Source organism: Takifugu rubripes, chromosome 7 (genome assembly GCF_901000725.2).
Source record: "Takifugu rubripes chromosome 7, fTakRub1.2, whole genome shotgun sequence".
In the NCBI taxonomy this organism is placed as follows: Eukaryota; Metazoa; Chordata; class Actinopteri; order Tetraodontiformes; family Tetraodontidae; genus Takifugu; species Takifugu rubripes.
In genome coordinates, this window is record NC_042291.1 from 14,363,210 (window position 1) to 14,384,161 (window position 20,952).

The window sequence follows — 20,952 nt, forward strand, 5'->3', positions numbered from 1 at the left end:
GATTGGCGTGGTTGCGGAGCCTCGGAGGTATGCCACAACCTCCCCTCCCGCCTCCCTCTCCTCCTCCTCCCCTCCTCCTCTTCCTCACCCCCACCCCTCCGCATTTCCAGCGCGACGCATCGCAGAGAATCAGCAGGGGCAACCACGCACCGCACGACCAGCGCACGGAGCTCACCTGCATCCGCCGAGATATTTATATTCACTGGGTTTTATTTGTCGGACGAAGGCGAGACCCGATGACACCATGCTCGGCAGAGACTGACGGGAGGCTCGGGTCGTGAGGAGAAGGAGGGCTGTAGCACTGCGGGCGTGCTCGGGGTGGCCTCTCCATCTCGCTGAACACCTTTCGCGTTCGGACGCACGTAAGATGATGGACGACTGGCCGCCGCTGCTGCTATTGTTGGCTCTCCTCGCCATTGCGGGAGGTGAGTAACTTCTCAGCTTCATGGCTCCATCGACGCTTCGGTGCGCGCGTTCTCCACCGGACCGACACCGTCGCGCGTTCGTGGGTTTTCAAAACAAGAGGGCGTGGGAAAAGCAGGGACTTTAGATGGTGAGGAGAGGTCCAGGTGTAGAGAGAGAATGTGTTTTGCGATTTGAACCGTCTTCCCCCCACGTTATCAAATGTTTAATGCAGAAATGCTGTAAGAGTCCGATCCAAACAAACGCAGCAGCTATCATGATTTTACTATTAATTATTCAATTTGTGGCGTCTCTTTCCCTTTAAAAGAGGCCTCACTTTAAAAATCACACCGCACTGGTTAAAACACACAGCAGAAACACCAGCAATATGTCGGTGCGGATTCTGGGGCGATGCTGGTGGAATTTGACCACGGGTCAGTTTCAGTGCCACTGTTGTTTGATAATTTAGAGGTGTGTGGTTTTTTTTTAATGACATGTAGCAGGAACAGTGATCTATAAAACATAAACCCACACACGTCATACACCAAACTCAGCTCGACCTGCATGAATTCAGAGACAAGCTCTTGTTCCTTATCTCCCTCCTTCCTCATCCTTTATTTCTCTAGTCAACACAGGTCTGGGCCGGCTAATGAGAGACGCTGAGCTGAAACAAGTTCAGCCTCCTGTCGTTCAGCAGCAGAGGAACGGCCTTTTGAACCCACAAAGCAGGGGACACTAACTTTCTTGACGTATTTCTCTAAAGCGTGTCCATTCAGAGTGAATTAGTTCTGTTCGATGCGCCGGGGCATGTTTTACCTCCATAATCAGATCTAATTTGGTGCTAATTTCTACCGAGTGAGCATATGCCCGAAGCAGAATGGACTCAAAGTCAGTTTATTTGCTGAATTAAGGCCGACTTGGTGTGCGCAGCCAATCCTGGAGAGGGTGGTGGTGGGGGGGGGGGCAGAGGCCGGCTCAGTGCCTCCAAGCGAGCAACACCGCCTGTGTCGCAACTCATACACACATAACCACCTTTGCACACCTCCATGCACTCACACACAACACGCGCGCGCGCGCACGCACGCACACACACACCATCTGTCTGGCACTGACTAAATGTTCATCAGAACCGATGGTGACAGCACAGCTCTGCTTTCCCTCTGTCACAAATGGATGCTCACTATCGCTGTCACATAAAAAAAAGAGCTTTAGAGTCCAAAGCTCGTCACAATACTCACACGGAGAAGTTACAGATCCAAAAACACACTCACACCGACTCTGATCACTGTACAAACTGCACTTGTGTCAGATGTGTTCCATGGTCAATGACATTGACATGTATTTAAATAGATTGATATCAATAAACATAGCATATTTATTGAAGTAAAGGGTTTCAAATGTTTATAAAAAGGTGAAGGGATGTGACATTATCGCGTTTGGGAAGCCTGAGTGGAAGCAAAGACACAGTATGTGCACTGAAAGAACAGACTGGAACAATGCTGCTAATGAGTCAGAGTTGCTTAGGGGAAGCCTTTATGAGACGCACCACACTAAGAGTCATGTTTGCCCAGAAAAGACTGCACTCAGAATATAGAAGGGGGGGGGGGGGAGTAAGCACTGACTTTACACCTGCAGATGGTAACATCTTGATACAAGGATGTTCAAGGACATTCCGCCACCTTCCTCAGTGTCGTGAGGATGTGCCCCCCCTTCCCGCTGTGAGAGGATGATGTCTGTTGGCGCTTCTCCTGCAGGCCATGCATAATAAACACGTCTGCACAGACTCGGCCTGATGCAGCGGCAGCCCGCTGCGGGACGCTTGCACCAACGCGACAGAAGTCCTTTTGACGCCCTTAAAGGTGGGATGGTGTTTGGCTGAGACATGAGCTCCGAGGACTGACCAAACCTTTGGCGTGATTCAAGAAACCGCCGCCGCTATCAGCCAGTTTATCCTGCCGTTTATCCTGTTCCAGGCGATCTCCGCTGCGCCCGATCGTCGCCCTTGTTCCCGCTTGAGTTCTGTCACTTTTTGTCTTCGTCTCGCTCTCTCATCCCGCCTCGTCTCCGTCTCCTTTGGACTCCCAAGGCCCGGCAGCAGCGGCGAGAACCGAGCTGCATCTGTGATTGGGAGCGGATGCACGACAGGAGCCCCCTTCCATGGGTGATTCCATGTGTGCCCTCGTTCGTGACTTCTTGCCGTGCGTGCACGTGCAGCTGTAGTAGCCGTGCGCAGCAGCGTGCAGCCTTGAGATCAGAGGGAAGTAGAGGGAGAGTAGAGGTTTGGTAGAAATGTGGGCAGTGGAGGAAAGCTGCGGGAAGAGCGTGGATATTTAAATGACTGAAGGGGAGAAGAACGCTCCGCTGCTCTGCGTGCACAAACTGACAAACACATCCTCTGCCACCAAGACAAAAGTGATTTATTTATGCAGAAATGATCTCAGTCCAAAAGCCGAGCCTGAAGAAGTAGAACAGAAGGGGGCAAACATGTGCATGTCACCAGAAGGCAGACGAGCCGCTGCAGAAAAAGATGTTGACGATTGTTTGATCGTGCGACACGTGGACCCGGATATGATCGTGATACATGGATTTCTGCCAGCGCCCCCCCCCCCCCCCAATCATTTTTATTTATGCACATATTCTTCTCTGGCAGCAGGCTGATGATAACGCAGGATTTATGGGCATCCACAAATAATTGCTGAAATAATAGCTGGTACCAGAAGCATTGGGCCGTTTTACTGCAGCCGCTGAAATACAAAACGTTGAGCGTCCATCCCAAATATGTGCATATTTCTAGATGTTGTGAGTCAACGTCCAGGAGGTGCAGCTCTTCTTCCCTGTGTTTGCTTTAATGCAGCTCATTTTACAAATGAAGCATTTCTTCCCTGACCCTTTCGCTTCGTTTCATTGGTGAATCTTAACTGTATATTGTTTTGTACTCATTACAATCAATTTGCTGCCTGATTAATGAATAATGGCAATGCAATAAACTTGTGAAGAACATTCTTCATTTCATTTAAAAAGCCAGTCAAATGTCCATTTCCACAAAAAGTAAATGACATCTCCTGGAATTCCTATTTTAAGCTTAACACATATCAAGTCAACGCCACTCCTTAAACTTTAAACAACAATGAAGCTGATGATGTGATGGCGTTGTTTCTGGAACACCGTGAGGACGGATGTTAGATCAATATTAATATCTCACTTCTATGGCCACTACTGAGCCAATAAGCCAATAGTTCTCCTCCCTATTGATTTAAGAATATTTCAGGATGAAAAGTGCAGATTACAGACACGTGCAGCGCGAGTGTGAAAAGAGTGCGAGAGTGGATGGCACTTAAACAGCAAAAGTAATCCATCAAAAACTCTGCTCAGGGTGTAATTTACACCAAGTATTTAATGATCATGTGTTACTTGCTTTCTGAGGATGACCAGCATGCGAAGATCAATCGATTTACAAGAGACGGGCGGAAAAGAACCCAGTTGTGAGGCGGCCCTGTTGTGCATGAGCGTTTTAACTTCCTCAGGTCCAGAGTCTAATGGGGAGTCCTGCTGAAATATTCATAGTGTCGCATTAAGTTTGCAATATTTGAAGTGGAAAACAACCTGAGCTACTAGCAACATTACAAGCACTCAGTTTGGCCTTTAGCATGACGGCGTGTCGTCTGCGGAGACAGACGGAGAGAAACGGATCCGTCTTTGACGAGAAGCTCTAGTAAATGAGGAAGCCGAGCCTGGTTAACATGTTGCAGCGTTGATCTGGCTCTGGATCAGGAGTGGGTGTTTTTCCACAGGCTGCAGATAAGAAAGCCCAGTTCTCGCTTTATAAAATCTCCAATTTGTCTCAGTACTGTTAAATATCGGTCTGAATGTTTCAGCTCCCGCTCATGCATGAAAGGAAAAACTAAAAATAAGCCGAAATTGAAGGATGTATATATAAACACAGACTGCACTGACTGTGCAGTCACAGTCCTCCAAAAGAGAAGGTGCTAGGGATTTTTCTGTTTCTCTGCCCGTATGTATACAGTATATTTCTTCATTTAATATAGTGATGTGCTGTACATGTGTTGCATCCAGTTAGTCTTCTGGGGCCAGTTTTAGCAGCAGCTACCTGCTAAACAAGAGGATTTTCAAGTTGTTGTTGGGGGGGGGGGGGGGGACGTCTAAGGGAGCAAGCTCCTTGTATTAAAATAGATCCGCAGCTTAAGGTGCGGAGATGCTTCTGGGTGAAAACCAGTAAGTCATCCGAACTGGCGTAGACGTAGTTTTAGTGGGAAACAAAGGTGTGTGTTATGAGGAAGATTGATGGAAGTGAGGACACTTGCTGCTCCATCAGAGATGAACTATATTACCTTTCCGTCTCAGTGTTATTGCCTGGTGTTTCAGGGAATAATATACCCTCCTCATGTGGTTCAGACGCAGACAGTAATGCTTATTTCCCTCATGAATAATAAGAGGACACACACACACACACATACAGAGCGGGCCGGCTGCACAATAAAGAAGCAGAACGTTACAGGCATGCGATGACAGGATGCGTATTGATGACGCCAGATTAACGAGCGAAGGGGGAGCAAATGGACGAGCTGTCAGCACTGTGAATATGGAGATAACAGGAAGGAGAGAGAGCCAAAGGAGCGAGGAGGAAAATATGGGCTAACCGTGGAGAGAACGCGATGGAAGCGGCAGGAAAAAAATAGCAGGAGATTAATACAGAGAGACGGAGGGGCTGCGCGTTTAGTGTACAGGACCGCAAATAGAGTCCTCATTGATCCCCAGACAGAGGCCATCATTCCTGTTCAGAGAGGGAGAGACAGAGGATTGATAGAGAGATAGAGAGGAGGGCTGAGCAGAGAGCAAAAACAGCTCAAGTAATATAGTTGCTGAGCCTCTTTTTCTGCTTTAATTTAAGGTTATTATATTTTCATGCCACCAGTGAATCAAACCTAAGTGGTTTATGTATGTGTGTTAACAATTATGAAGAAATTGTACATCTTTTATTTAATAAACATGTAACCATGCTGTCAGTATTGAGGAAGGTAAAAGGTTTAAGGACTCAGTTAAAGCAATAGGAAAACTGGAAGATGTAATCAGGCGGAATACTGGGAAAGACCCACTGCTGTTCTTCCATCCTCCCTGCATCCCAGTATTCAGATAAAGAGGATGAAAGCCATTTCAATGACATCAGAACTCCCCCCAGTCATCTGGCCCATCACTAAAAACACAGATTTTTGTTTTTCATTAACATCGTATAACTTTCCCAACACATGTTCAGATCCGCTGAAGCCTTTCATCAGATTGCAACACATTGTGAGTTCAGGTTACCTGTTAAAATATCCCAGCAACATCTGACAAAACCAGCCAGCCAGTGGTGAGCGGCCTGTGTTTACCTTGGGGGAGGGGGGGTGCGAGCAGATGCCAGAGATGGACAAATGGAGAGCGAGGAAGGAAGGATGGAAGGAAGGAAGGAAGGAAGAGGTGAAAGACATTGTATTCTCTCTGACTCCCACTCTGGTGTGTGCTGTTGTGACAGCTTTGGTCTGAGTTCAGCCGCTCACGCAGCCGCCGCTACAATCTGCCCCAGATGGAGGGACGGGACAGGCGCTGGAGGGAGACGGAGGAGAGGGAACCAAAATAACCCAGAGCTGCGAAAGACTGGCAGTTGGGGTCCGCGCCGCGCAGCGGAGAGAGCTGGAGACGGAGCGGGGGCAGAAAGAGAGCAGAGGAGACAGAGCGGGTAGCGATAGAGACATTCAGACCGGTTGATTCATTCTCATGATGTCAGATCTTGTGAGGGGAGCGCTGCAGACGCGCCCCAGCTGCCGGTGATGAGTAATGCCATGATTCAGGCATTACTTTTCCAGTACGCATGGATGGTCGGCTCTGGTGAGAGAGAGAGAGAGAGAGAGGGAGGGAGAGAGAGAGAGGGAGAGCGGCCCGGCAGAGGAAGTCAGCAGCACCTCAGCAGCACTGACTTCCTGCTCAGGTGTGATTAGACCCAAGAAACATGTTCAGAAGGCTGCAGGTTTGTTTGTCGCAAACAAACGGAGGCAGCCATGAGAAGATGAGGAAGATGATGATGATGATGATGATGATGATGATGATGCACTTTCATTGCAGGAGGCCTCTGTGCAGACACAGAGGAGCGATTGGTGGAGCATCTGCTAAACCCCGCCCACTACAACAAACTGATCCGTCCCGCCACGAATGGCTCCGAACTGGTCACGGTGCAGCTGATGGTGTCGTTGGCGCAGCTCATCAGCGTGGTGAGTGTACCAACACCTGGGCTCACGGGCCTAAAGCGCTGGGTGCAGGGTTGCGAACCTGTGACTTTTTTCATTGTCGTGCTTTTGTCTATTCGCTTGCAATTGAAAGACACTCATTTCAGCTTTGAGAGGACCTTTAGCTAGGAAAAACCCAGCGGGATTCTCATCGTTAGTCCTCTGTTTCCTGTCTCTGCAGCACGAACGCGAGCAGGTGATGACCACCAATGTCTGGCTGACACAGGTGAGACCTTTACCTGAGCCCTCCTCATTGCACTCTGTTTACTCCACATATGCCGATTTAGCTTTCACGACCACGTAGTTATCAGATACATGTGACTTCAGAGCCCTCCAGGACCTCCAAAGGCACACATATTTGCAAATGGCCACGCATGAGTGAAGCTCTCCTACGAATACATCTGAAAAAACACGTCTGATGTGAATGTGACTGAGCTTTGACCTTCTTTTACATGACTAAGTCTACTTATGCAACAGCTGAGGCCTTCTAACAGACAACACGTCAATATACACATTTACCCCCAAGCTATGCATGTTAATGGTCCACATACGCTGTCAGTATGTGCAGCCGCTTTGGAGGGCAGGTGCTCGAACCTCCAAGCACTCAAATTAGATCTATAGGCATATTTTTCTGTTCAAGGGCGCGATTATTATGTTTAGATTAGATTGTAGAGATGTGATTACTTTCACTCGCACATATATGTGCATGGATTTATGATATCGAACAGCGTCTGGAATGGCCCTCAAGGCTTCGTGCTCATGGCCTCAATACAGAAGATCCAAGGACGGCGGCCACATAACGGCCGCAATGGATCACCGTCAGTACATGTGAGGCGAGCGCCTGAAATTACAGCATAGCAGGAGCAGGCAGGGAGGCCACGGACGCTGCGGCGCGGCGGGATGAGTGAAGGTCACACGTGCACTCGCCTGCAATCATCCCAAATGTGGATTTTAATCATGGTGATTGTTTTGTGGCGAGGAGTTTAAGAGGGTTTACAGGCAGGACTCTCTCTCTCTCTCAAAGTTAAATGAGGTAAGCCTAGAAGGACACAGCGTGTTCATGGGCCCGTGTGGTTCTGCGATGTGTCACGGTGACCAGCGACCGACCGACCCCGTCTTGCTCCTGCGCGATTGGCTGATGACTAACGAAGCCTCTTTTTTGTTTCCATCAGGAGTGGCAGGACTACCGTCTGACCTGGATTCCCGAGGAGTTTGACGGGATGCTGAAGGTCAGGCTGCCCTCAAAACACATCTGGCTGCCTGACGTGGTCCTCTACAACAAGTGAGTCGCTCCCTTGACCTTCCGACCCCGCCTCGCGAGGCACACGGGCTCAAACAGCGTGGTATTAAAGCGATGGCGTTTTCAAGCTCCCTGGAGATTTGAGTCACTGGCTCAGTTGTAAATTACTTTGAAGAAGAACATCAATTAAATGCCAGTAGTTTAACAAGTGTACACGCGAGACTGCCACACATGACTGAATATATGCACTACTAATCTACTCAAATCACTCAGGCTCCCTGACTATACAGTACTGCCGAGTCTCAGGAGACACTTCAAACACGGAGTCATCTGCACTGTGGAGCCGCATAAATCAGAGCTGGAGAAAAGACCACATAATAACATTATTACGCCCATGACATCTAGAGAAACAAATGACATGTTGGGCTAACAGACGCCCACTGCGGTTCGTGCTGCTTTTATGTACCGGTAATAAGCGTTCTGAAATATCTACAATAACTCCTGTCATTGGTTTTACAATGGCACCATGAGCTGTATAAATAAAAAGATTCATATTGTTGTACAAGAGTTAGCAACATCTCCTCTCCAAGGCTTTGTGCATTGTGTCCCATTTATATCAAATTATTCAGATATCCAAACATATTAGTGCTGGACTATGTTGCAGGCAATTAATTACATGTCAAACCTTATTACATCCTATTTAGCCTTGAGTGGACACTTGGCTGTTGTAGCTGTCTTGATATGTTTAAACATAGCTCTAATGCAAATGCATCCCAACCTCCCAAGTGAGATTATTCAGTGTTGCTGTGTCCCACTGCAAGGCCTTATATAACTGCATCCCCACGTGCATCAATAAGAGGCTCAATTTGTTTATTTTATTAGAATTTGCATGTTTCAGACTGACTGTAACCGAGTGTCTCTCTATGGTGTGTAAATCAGGCCATCAGAGTACAGCCATCACTGATATGTTTGGCCTTCTCCTCTTTCGCTGCCTCGTTCCTTAATTTATCAAAGATTAGAAGATCCCCAAAGCCGCAGAGCTCTTCACAAAGTGATCCTGTTAATCCCACATACGCACCAGCTTGATGCAATCTTCACTGCTCTTTTCCATCCATCCATCCATCCATCCATCCATCCATCCATCCATCCATCCATCCATCCATCCATCCATCCATCCATCCATCCTTCCTTCCTTCCAGGCAGGAATGAGCAGGTCGCCGGGACGCACTTAACATTCATTCACACACTCATCCTGCATCAGTTTAAAGTCGCTAATCAGCCTAATGTGGGGTGTTTTTGGACTGCAGAGGGAAATAAAACTCATCATTGTGAAGTCTCAGTATGATTTATGGAGTGAATTTAGTGTTCAGTTAAATGTGTGAGCGTGAGCATGTGCCTTTCACACATCATTTAAAGATGACAGGAGAGCCGTGTTCACCGTCGAGCCTGAGCCTCGGTGCTCTTCGCGTAGCTGCCAGTGATTCCTTTATCTCCAAATGTGTACGTAGGAACGTTAGACCCTGAGCTGATAATGAGGCTCATTTGTGTGGTTCACAACAGGGGTGTCCATGTCTGTCTGACACTTCTTTCGTCTTCCTCCTCTCCTCTCACGTTGCCTGGCAGTGCCGACGGGGTGTACGAGGTGTCCTTCTACTCCAACGCGGTGGTCTCCTACGACGGCAGCATATTCTGGCTGCCTCCAGCCATCTACAAGTCGGCTTGTAAGATCGAGGTCAAGCATTTCCCCTTCGACCAGCAGAACTGCACCCTGCGCTTCCGCTCCTGGACTTACGACCGCACCGAGATCGACCTGGTCCTCCGCGCTGACGTAGCCAGCATGGATGACTTCACACCCAGCGGGGAGTGGGACATCATCGCCCTGCCGGGCAGAAGGAACGAGAACCCGGGCGACCCCACCTACGTCGACATCACGTACGACTTCATCATTCGCAGGAAGCCTCTTTTTTACACTATCAACCTCATCATCCCGTGCGTGCTCATCACCTCGCTGGCGATACTCGTCTTCTACTTGCCGTCCGACTGTGGCGAGAAGATGACGCTCTGCATCTCCGTGCTGCTGGCGCTCACCGTCTTCCTGCTGCTGATTTCCAAAATTGTCCCTCCCACTTCGCTGGATGTACCTTTGGTGGGGAAGTACCTGATGTTCACCATGGTCCTGGTCACCTTCTCCATCGTCACGAGCGTGTGCGTGCTCAATGTGCACCACCGCTCGCCCACCACCCACACCATGCCCCCCTGGGTTAAAATGGTCTTTCTCCAGAAGCTTCCGGCTTTGCTCTTCATGCGCCAGCCCAGGAACAGCTGCGAGCGCCAGCGTCTCCGACAGCGACGGCGGGCTCAGGAACATAAGGAGGGTGGGTGCTGTGGCGAGCCCGGGGGCTTGATGGTGGGGCTCGGCCTGGGCAATGCAGGAAGCAGTGGAGGTGGCACCACGACAGGGATATTTGGCAAGGAGGACAGTGACCCCTGTACCTGCTACGTGAACCGGGCGTCTGTTAAACAGTTCGGTGGGGATTTAGGAGGAGCAGGAGGATCCATGGATGGCCTCAACAGGGCGAGAGACGGCCGAGAAGGGGGATCTGGAAACCAGTCACGGGGGAAACAGCCAGCAGGGGGTCCAGCCCTGAGTCACGCCCTGCTGGCCCAAGCGTGCCCTGGTTTCGAGGAGGCCGTGGAAGGAGTACGCTTCATCGCCAACCACATGAAGAGCGAGGACGATGATCAAAGTGTGAGTATCACGCCGCGTTCAAAACACCAGAGAAGGTTTCTTCTGACCTCCCAAAAACTTTCAGAATTTTTATCCGGTGCAAAAATGTACCCCTGATAGTCATGAACTCGGGAGACAATTAGCAGAGTGTAACCGCCCGCAGCTGCTCTCGCTGCTCATCTCCAGAAAGGCTAGCAAGGACAAAAACCTGATAAAACCGACGTGCGCAGCAAGCAGACTTCTGCAGCCTGACGGTTGTTCCTGACGGTTGTCTCCGTGCACGTGCTCATGCATGGGGTCACTGTCGCGAGCTGGGTTTCGAAGCCCGCACCAGCACGTAAGCGAAGGAGACGACTCCTGTGATGCAGCTGCAGCCCCTCTGAATATTCAGGAGGAAGGTGTAATTATAGCAGTGGCGTGCACGTAGGGACGAGCACAACTGGAAAGATGCTGAGTGTGGGCGGCGTGTGTTATCGCTCCTCTCCGCACGGCATCCTCGGAGACGTGCCGTGAACGAAAGCAGCTGACACGGGTATTAACAAAGCTCTGTAATTCTGTCCATCATCGACGTAGCTACCGTCCCGTTGCCATGCCAACCCCTTTTAAGTTCCTCACTGTCTTGGAGCTGTCAGCCCCCCACCCCCTCTCCTCTTCCCCCCTCCCTTCCTCCCCCTCTCTCCCCAAGTCATCATCAGAGGGGTTACAGTGTCAGCAACAGCCATTTCTCCGGTCTCCCTTGTCCTTCCCCTCCTCCTTGACTTGTGTCGGACCTCATCAGAGCTGTGTGGCGGAGCGAGTCTCCGCTCGCATTAACCCTTCACCTCCATTAGCCTCGCGCATAGGGAAAAGCTGAGGGGAAGATAAAGAAAGAACAGCATAACGGCGCAAGTCTGCTCACCTTAATCTATGTTTTTGCCCTTCCACCCCCTCCCCGATCCCGAAACCCACAGGTGAGCGAGGACTGGAAGTACGTCGCCATGGTGATCGACCGGCTCTTCCTGTGGATCTTTGTGTTTGTGTGCGTGTTCGGCACCATGGGCATGTTTATGCAGCCGCTCTTCCAGAATTACACAGCCAAGACCATCAACAGCTCACCGGGCTGACCGCGCGCGAGTCGCGAGCGCGACGATGGACAGCTTCCCCCAGCCAATCAGCACAGAAGGACCGAGGCCTGGGGGGCGTTGGGCGGAGGGTGGGCCTGGGCTTCACTGGGCACAGGAAGCAGAGCCGGAACCGGAAAGCAATCACACTTATTAAAGTTTATAATAACATATTCTGAAAAGAAGGATTTCTTTTCTTTTCATGTATGAAGAGAATACACAAAAACGGACTCAGGCGGTTTTCTTTTGTCCGGACATCGAATGGACTGACCTCCCCTCTCCGCTCTCCTCTTCACCGCCCCGCAGACGCTCTGATCTCCTCCCCACCCGACGCTGACCGCTCCCCCAAAGCGTGACACCCCTGCCTTCGACTGCGAGCGTTACCCGCCCATCACTGCGACACTCACAAGTCGGAGCTCGTCCTGAAGGGGAAGGATTCGGGTTCATTCCTAGGTTCTTACCAATATCGTTTCCGTTACCAGAAACCCACTGTCAGGAACGCGACAACATGTTTTATCATAGCATAGCAGCTTACCACCGTATAGCATTAGGAATATATTATTACAATTTATCTATGTGTTAGCTCATGCAAGAGCCGCCGCTGATACAGAGGCTACGGTGTGTTGTATGATTGTATAGCTCAAACAAGAATGTGACATAAACTGTACTCCACCGCCTGTGACGCGCACACCTACCTTAAACTGTTCAAAAGCAGCCAATGAGGGGGGAAACCGTCAGCGACCCGCGGCGTGTTATAAGGCGATAGATACAATTATAGATAATGCATGGATTTTATTGACTTACAGAGCCGTGCACGTGCCATAGAATGGCGTGCACAGCCAGCGCGTGGGCAGTAGCTTGGAGTGGAGATGGTTCTGGTACGAGGGGGCAGCGGGACATGATTTTGTTGTGTTCGTTAAATAGAGCAAAAGGTCTTAAAAATGGAGCAGAATTGCAGTATTGGCAGTGAGAAAATATGGAGATGAGAGGCGACGATGTGTATGAATATATAAAGTCATATTTCAGTGTGTAACCTTCAGAGGATATGTAAATGTGTGTGTGCGTGCGTCCCCCGTGCACCTTTGTCAGATAACTCGTACGGAGGAGAAGTCGTGTTCCTGCATCTACGCCTTCGTTTCTGTTCATCTCTGAGAAAAGAGCCTGAATTATCTCCCGTTTTTCCCGCTCTTCCGTTCACAAATGCGCTGCTGGCGGTTGGGCCGGGTGATCAGCGACAGCACATCCTCTTGACCTTTATTGCTTTTCATCTTCAGCATGGCCAATTTTCCATAACAAAGCAAAGAGAGAAAAGAAGAAAAAAAGCAGGACCTTTTGAGACCCAGGAGAAAATGCCATATCAGTCAAATTAGAACCAACCTGTGAGTCCAAACAGGCAGATATGTGACTATTAATAGTAGATATGTTTTATGGTGAGGAAAATAGACTCGAGTAAACAGCATGATCTACAGCAGGCCCATTCCAGAGAGTGAGGTCGGGTAACAGAGACACGGGACTGTGGGTGTTGTCACTGCAAAGCCATACTGAAGCCGCTGTCCATCGCACTCCACACGACTTTCCTCGGATTTGCATGGCCGGGCGGCCATCTCTCTGTCATTCCAGGACTGGGGGCTGCCCATTTCACACGCTCGCTCTCTGCCTTTGGAGGAGAGGATTACCCGAGGGGATCCCCCGACACGATCCCCAAACAGTGTGAAAAGCCCATCAGAGACCCGTGAAAACTGTTGCCTGCGCGGCTCCACGAGGACAAAGTGCTGCTCTCTATCTTTCCTCCTCCTGTGACCTCTCCACCCTCTTTACTTCCTGCTCACTCCCTCTCTTATCGTGCCCCCCCATCCTTCACCTTCTCCTTCCTGACTCTCAGATCTGCTCCTGTGCACACCTTAACCAGTCCAATAAAGGTTGTACGTTCAGATTCATCCAAAAATGTGTCTCTGCTTCTCTCTCTCTCTCTCTCTCGCTCTCTCTCTCTCTCTCTCACACGCACACACACATACAAATGATGACACAGGACCCTGCAATAACACATCCATTAAACAGATGAATAAGCTTTTCCTCTATATAGGCCTAATTTCAGTTTAATAATCAATTCTCCATCTTATGTAACAAACACCCCTATAAATATAAACAGCTATACATAAATCACTCTATAAACCAAACGACCCATTAATGTTACACCGCAGGATAGAACGAAAGAAGGAAATGTTTCCTGGCTTTCTATTATCGAGGTTGGCGGCTTCCTTTAAATGCACACACACACACATACACAAACGCTGTGATTTTCCTCCTCTTTCTCTCTATCTCGGAAGTGGTGCCTTTTAAACAATTATGGGATTAGTGGCCAAGGTCGCGTCGTGTTTTTATTTTTTCAAAAACAGGAACGGGAGTACCTGAACATACTGTACACGCTTGGCTGGATTTACTGCAGGAACCGTGACTCAGGAGCTCCTCCAAGATCTCTGACAGCCCTCTGCAGCCATTCAGACCTCCAAGTTTCAGTGTAAAACTGTGACGATTGTCGGGGGACAAAAAGGGTCTTTTGCTGCCCCCTAGTGTTCACCGCGCGCACTCGCTCGACTTGAAATCAAACACAACCGTGCAGCTTGAGTAAAGGTCACATTTATTCTTTCCAGGGAGAAATTCCTCAGCTTGGTTATGTTCAAAACAGAACAAAACATAATAAGCAGGTGTCACGACAACAAAATCAATGCATCCACACAACAGGAAATATCATTTGTACTACTGATGATGGGATGTGGCTGAAAAAAATGCACAAACACACTTGCACGCGTGTGTGGGTGTGTGTGTAGGAGTGTTTAAGAGTGCAAACGGGTTCATGTGAGTCCACAACAGGATGTTTTATATGCGGGGTCTCCTCTCCTGTCCGAAGTGTTTCCTGCCTGGAGTGTGTGCACGGAGCGGGCGTCTTTGACTGGAAGGCGAGCTCACTTCTTCTCCTGCTTTTCGTTGTACTCCAGGAAGAATTCGTTACAGGCCACGGTGAGCGCACCGACCAGTATGATGAACTCTGTGAAATCCACCTCCCCGTCGTTGTTGGAGTCCAGGTCTCCCATCACTCTATCCACCGCTTCCTTATCCTGAGCATTCTGAGATGAAGACAGAGCCATAAGCTGGTCAGGCGGCACCACATCTTTGTGCACGCAGGTCTCAACCTTTCTAGAGTGCTTCCTTACCCCCAGGTAGCTTCCCAGCTCGGTGGTCAGCATTTCCTTGAGCTCGGCCCTGCTCAGTGTGTACTTATCCCCCTCGTTTCCAGAGTACTTGTGGAAGGTTTGGATCATGAGCTGCATGGCGCTCTCCAAGGTGGAGGCTTTCTCTGAGTCAGGAAATGACATTCTGGAGAAGGAGAGAACACAGCAGCTACATCTCTGCTGCCCCAGCACACGTCTAGAACTATGAACCTTTACACTTTGCTGTTTGTGAGTGATGATGAGTCTATCTAGAGGGTCGCAAAAGTAACAGATTTTGCTCTTTTTTCCTCATCGTTTCCTCTGGGCTGGCAGATCTGATAAATTTTAGCTGCAGATAAACAGAGTTACCGTTTTGTTGCTTCGGTCCAGCAAAGTGGACCTCTGGGAGCCTGTCAGAGCTCAGTCAGCAGCCTGACATGTGAGCCTGCTGATGAGAGTGAAACTCTAAGCTACACACCAAGGCCAGCTGAGGGAGGGGATGCAAGCCGGATACACGGAAGCAACCTGAGCGGAGCTTTTAATTTAGTCCATCCACAAGACCAGACAACAGCGGCGCTCCTCACATGCACACTGGGGGGATTTCACCTCCCACACTCGTACATCTCACCATCAACCCCGGTGACACGGCGAGCAAAGCAGAAGCTGACAGCGCCGTGGTTAGACACACACAGAGCTGAGGACCTGTTGCCCTCTAGCCTATCAATAGGTCAGAGAACCAGAGGGTGGAGGACCCCCCCCCCGGTCCCAAACTTACCTCAGTCTGGGATGAGTGCTGGGCGGCTGCTCAGGTGGACAAGATAGAAGACAGGTGCAACTGATGATGTGGATGAGGGGGGACGCCTTAAATAAATAGATCCTCTCTCCTCCCATCCCACCCCGTGTCTTCTCCCTCCCTCCCTCCCTCCCTCCCTCCCTCCCTCCAGTTGGTCCTCCCCCCTCTACCTCACCTGTTGTTCTCCTTTTCCTCTTTCTATATTTATGCACCAGATACCTGCTCTTCATGAATGGACAGGCCGAGAATACACACACACACACGCACACACACACACACCCTTGTATTTCTATCTAATGTAGACATAATATGCTCCTTACCCTAACCCTAACATCAACGCTAAGCACCCCCAGCCCTCCCCTAACCTCAACCCTCCAGCCAAAATGTCCTCACTTTGTAGGAAATACTCTACACACACACACACACACACACACACACACACACACACACACACACACACACACACACACACACACATCTGATTGTGTTCTAACAATCATCACTGTATTTCATAGCTGTGGTATTGACTCACATGTAATAACGCAGCTAACAGGAGTCTGCTGCATTCCACAGTCACTTATTTCTCAACCATTTACGACGGAGCGCGTGTTCAAACAAAGCAACGGCCGAGCGACACAGCGAGTCATCATCAAGGCGAATAAAGCGTGTATGGGTTGGCCAGGGTGGGGGACGCATGTACGATACAGCAGCTGAGGGATGAGGGAGCCATCAGCCATGTGGAGAGAAGGCACGATGAAGACTGAGATGGAGAAGGTGTCACCTGTGTGTACAATCAACCACACAGAAAATACCAGCGCTGGTGGCAGCATTTAAGAATAAAAACAAAATCATCACTTCTCTGACCCCTCTCACACAGGAAGTTAATCCATTTGTTGATCCGTGGCTGCAACTTTAGATTAAGTGAGTGGGGACAGCAGTGTGTGTGCGCGCACGTGTGTGTGCATGTGTGTATGCATATTGTGTTGCAGAGTGAAGGACAGCGCACAATGGAGAGAGTAAATTGGATGCCAGGATCTTCTTGCAGGAGTCGATGCATATCAAAGCAGGGGTGTGAGTTTAATCAGGGGTGTCGCCTATATTTAGCCAAGGAAGACGTCGTCGCCACGGCGATGCCGTGAAAACGTGGAAAACGGCAACAACCGCGTTCATACGCATCCTGTAGGATTTATGCAGGGCATCAGATGTTGCACTGAGTTAGTCCATCAGCAGCCAGGAGTAGAGCAAGTTATACACTGGACAAAGTTGGAAACGACTTCTTTTTTTAAAATTATATTGAGATTTTATTTTGAAAAGGCATTCATTGTCCTCTGTGCTGTTAGTATAAAAACACTTGCATCTCTGAATTCTTCAGTGTTTTATAATCAATGGAAACCAGTAAAAAGAGGAGAATCTGGACTAAGGAAGATGTCATTAAGAGCCGTGGAGCCGCGTGATTATGCATTAATGATGTTTAGCACTTTTACAAATGAAAAAAAAGGCACTTAAAATCTCAAGGAAAGAAAAAAAAGGTAAAAGGCTGTTGATCCAGGCTTTCTGAACACTGCATTAGTTGGCCTTTTGCTGAGTGGCCTTCCGGTCACTGAGGGTGTTGGCCACGTAGCCAATCAGAGTGAGGTATTCCTGGAAGCTGACCTTTCCATCGTTGTTCTCGTCCAGGCCTTGCTGCATCTCTTTAACGGCGGAGCTGCTGTTTGTGTCCTGGAGGCAAACGCGGGGACGTCAAACGGAAGGTGACATAAGCACGTAAAATCAGGATTGTTTGTCCTTACCTCCATGATGTTACCGAGGTTTGCGGAGACCAGCTTCTTGAAGGACTTACTGTCCAGGTTCTCCTTCCCTCTGGAACTCTGCAGAAACGTCGTCACCACTGTCTTAATGGCGTCCTCCATGTCGGTTGGGTCGGGCGTTTAAGTCTATTTCTGAAACACAAACAGGAAAAGGGAGGCACTCAGATGATGCCAGGGTGAGAATCATGGCAGGGGGGGCAAAGCCTTGGGGCAGCAACGGGTAAACACGGGGAGGGGATACGGAAGGATGGGAGGATGAAGAGAAAGAGAAACTGGACGGTAAACACAGCAGAGGCTGTGATCTCCGACAGTGGACATCTGATCCCCAGAATCCAGCGTGAGGCCGCTGGTTCACATTACACCCTGCTACCCGTCTGCCACCGTAACCCCCCCAGTCACCACCACCAACTACCCCCACCAATACAAACAGAACATCAGTAAAGTGGTTCAAGTTGAATAATAAGTTAGCTGAGTTGAGATGGTAACAAGAGAGCTGAGAACTGTCCGTCTTCCTCAAGTTTGACGTTCCAGAGTTCTTTAGATGAATCACGACCCCCCCAGTAATCATTATTAATCGTGTTTCACCTTTCAGGGCCGATCACAGAACATGAAACACACATTCGACATCCACAGATACACACTGAAACTAAATAAAAAGCGTTTAAAAATGACGCATAAGGAAATCTTTTGGCGATTCGGTCTACGACGATCGGTGTCCCGGTTGGGTTTGGACCCCACTCGGCGCTTGTGTGCGTGAGTTCTGCGAGGGCAGTTTGGCAGAAGCGGGGCGTCACTCCTCTGCTTGGAACTCCTGAGTCATGTTGGCTGCCGGTTTACACAGCAGCCTCCACTAAAGCCTGGAGCGCTTCGGTCAAAGCAAAACTCTTCCCTTCCTGCTGAGTCAACAAGCTACTTTCCGTCGAATTATTCTTGTGACTTGGATTTTTGTTCAAACTTTACATTGAAAGGGTACATTTAACATAAGGTGGACTGTCTTTAGCTTTAGATAGATAGATAGATAGATAGATAGATAGATAGATAGATAGATAGATAGATAGATAGATAGATAGATAGATAGATAGATAGATAGATAGATAGATAGATAGGTAGATAGATAGATAGATAGATAGGTAGATAGATAGATAGATAGATAGATAGATAGATAGATAGATAGATAGATAGATAGATAGATAGATAGATACTGGACCAGCACATGTGTAAACCCATGAAAACCAGTTAAAGTTCAGCGAACAGAGGGGTCTCTTTATAATTTTCCCCATTTAAACCTCTGTTTTCCCAACAAGCCACGTTTCCGTGGCAACCGCTTATAGAATGTAACAGCCCTGAATAATGTCATGCTTTCAATTTGCACTGGCAACGACCCGGAGGCAGCATGTGACGCATGGTGATGAAGGGCGCTCGCGGCGATGCTAACGGAGCAGCTGTGAAGTCGGGTCAAACTCCTCCTGACACAGGCGTCGCACCCTGGAACTCACAATGAACGCACACACTCACGCACGTGCGCGCACATGCTCGCGCGGATCGGACCGAAAGATGAAGGGAATGAATGTCTAAAGGCCAATTAGGACCCCTGTTGCATTAACCTAATTAGAGAGAGGGAGGAACGGAGGGCCAAAGCCAGGGTTGGGTTTCACGGCTCACACAGACACGGTGGCGAACACACGACGCTGTCCTGCATACGGGTCAGCACCTGTCATCGCCATACTGGTCATTATTATTTAACGGGCTGCTATAATTGCCCCGACACCTTTCTGACAGTCGCTACACGACAAGCAGCAGCTCGGCAGCGGGGCGAGAGGCGTCCGTGGGCCTGAAGACATACATCAAAACGCCTGATGGGCCACCATCCATTAGCGTCTCCTCTGGGTGTAATGAGACGAACATGAGACCCCGCAGGCTCTGGGCCTGAACTGGGACGGTGGGGCTGAGCTGTGGTGCTGATCTGACCAGGAGTCTGTCACGTATACCCTGTTACGGCGTCTATTCAGAACGGAGGTGACGGCCGTTGAGACGGTAGCCGATGTTGAGAGGCGGGTTGCATCTTTAGATGAGAATAAACGGAATTAAAATAACACATGACATAATCTCGCTTCCTTTTCTCTTGATCGTCACTGAGGTGTTTCTGCCTGGTGGCTGGAGTCCACCTGGAGTCAGACCCACGTCTGTCTGCGAAGGTCTCACGGCTGAGATGTTGGAGGAGAAAGGAACAGTCTACGATCTTTTATCCCCCTTCGGAGCCACGTGCTCATCCAGGGCCCTGCGTGGGCGTTTGGGGGTTGCTCATGGGTACCTCGGCAGGGTCCTGGCCCCTCCCCCTGCCAGCAGAACACCTCCACACTTTTATCTGCACCGTTTTGACCCCTGTCAGCCCACCGCAGATCTCCGAAGACCTCAACCGGGCTGAAGCTTCACCTTATAAACAAGCCAACGGCCACTCATGACATCAGAGGAAGACTGTGAATAACTTTAGCTCTAAATGGCAAGATGAAGACTTGTGTTTGAGGAGGCAGGGGTCATAGGTTAAAGTGAGGGCCAGGCTAGACAAAATTAATGGAGGTTAACGTGAACAATGCGACGAATGGTCGCTCTTTCTATGTTAAATGTCTCCCAGTTGAACCGGTATTTCCGCATCAAATTACTAGACTAGATTAATCTTCAGCTGCTTTTTAGAATTCGCATTAGAGGCTTGAATTCCTGACATTTTCAAAGAGGTCACAAGTAAAGAACTGCTCGGGGAACATTGTCGGGTGCTTATCCAGTTATCTCCGAGTTATGCAGGCTAATGTTAAATTAAGGGCTACAATGTCTCCCCCTGGCAGAATGACAGTCCTGCTTCTGAAAGACCTCTTTGTTATTTTTACCGTAACTGGGGGTGCTTTGGTGAAGCAGTTTGTGCTGCGGGGCTTTGGGTTGGTGCATGTTTTTAACTGCAGGCACCGGAGAGATTCACAGACATGAATCACCGCAATAAAGGCGAAGAAACCTTGATTAGAGAACGATTGCGCAACTTTTCCTGAGTTCGTGTGTGCGGGAGAGAAAAGGCTCGACGGTTTCGGTGTCACGTAGGGCCACCGACCCCCCCACCCACTTAAACGTCGAATGTATCTTTCAGATCTGACCACAGAACACGCACGTCCTCCTCGGCCGATATTGGTGCGCATTGATCTGTCCCAGCTCCACCCGAGTTGTTTGCTCAGGGTGTGACGGGCTCACTTCCTCCCGCGAGCACGTCACCTGTCATCGGCCAGGTCGCTCTTTCTGCTCGGCGTCATGAGCTACAACCAGGCCGGAGCCACCCGACTCCCCCGACCTCAGGCTTAACACGACCTGAATAATTCAGAAAGTGGCGAGAGGAGCCAAATCTGATCACAGG

The 20,952-nt window shown here is 49.4% G+C and overlaps 3 protein-coding genes across 3 annotated transcripts in view; 1 reads left to right on the forward strand and 2 right to left on the reverse strand.

Annotated features, from left to right (window-relative positions):
- Nucleotides 1-95: 95 nt before the first annotated feature.
- chrnb2 (cholinergic receptor, nicotinic, beta 2) lies at nt 96-13,683 on the forward strand. Its single transcript, XM_011605830.2, has 6 exons — nt 96-425; nt 6,520-6,665; nt 6,862-6,906; nt 7,853-7,962; nt 9,544-10,669; nt 11,599-13,683. The coding sequence occupies exons 1-6, from the start codon at nt 368-370 to the stop codon at nt 11,749-11,751; spliced, it is 1,638 nt and encodes a 545-aa protein (XP_011604132.2). The 5' UTR covers nt 96-367; the 3' UTR covers nt 11,752-13,683.
- A 686-nt stretch (nt 13,684-14,369) lies between these two features.
- On the reverse strand, nt 14,370-15,839 carry s100t (S100 calcium binding protein T). The gene is made up of 3 exons (XM_003966229.3): nt 15,733-15,839; nt 14,961-15,123; nt 14,370-14,873 (listed from the first exon to the last, which is right to left on the reverse strand). The coding sequence occupies exons 2-3, from the start codon at nt 15,120-15,122 to the stop codon at nt 14,712-14,714; spliced, it is 324 nt and encodes a 107-aa protein (XP_003966278.3). The 5' UTR covers nt 15,123; nt 15,733-15,839; the 3' UTR covers nt 14,370-14,711.
- A 1,188-nt stretch (nt 15,840-17,027) lies between these two features.
- LOC101067460 (protein S100-A16) overlaps nt 17,028-20,952 on the reverse strand; it is a 4,761-nt gene continuing 836 nt past the window's right edge. Inside the window, exons 2-3 of the mRNA XM_003966213.3 lie at nt 17,541-17,690; nt 17,028-17,469 (exon numbers count right to left, since the gene is read on the reverse strand). Of these exons, the coding sequence (XP_003966262.1) occupies nt 17,317-17,469; nt 17,541-17,660 (273 nt within the window). The 5' untranslated portion in view covers nt 17,661-17,690 and the 3' untranslated portion in view covers nt 17,028-17,316. The remainder of the gene's footprint in view (nt 17,470-17,540; nt 17,691-20,952) is intronic.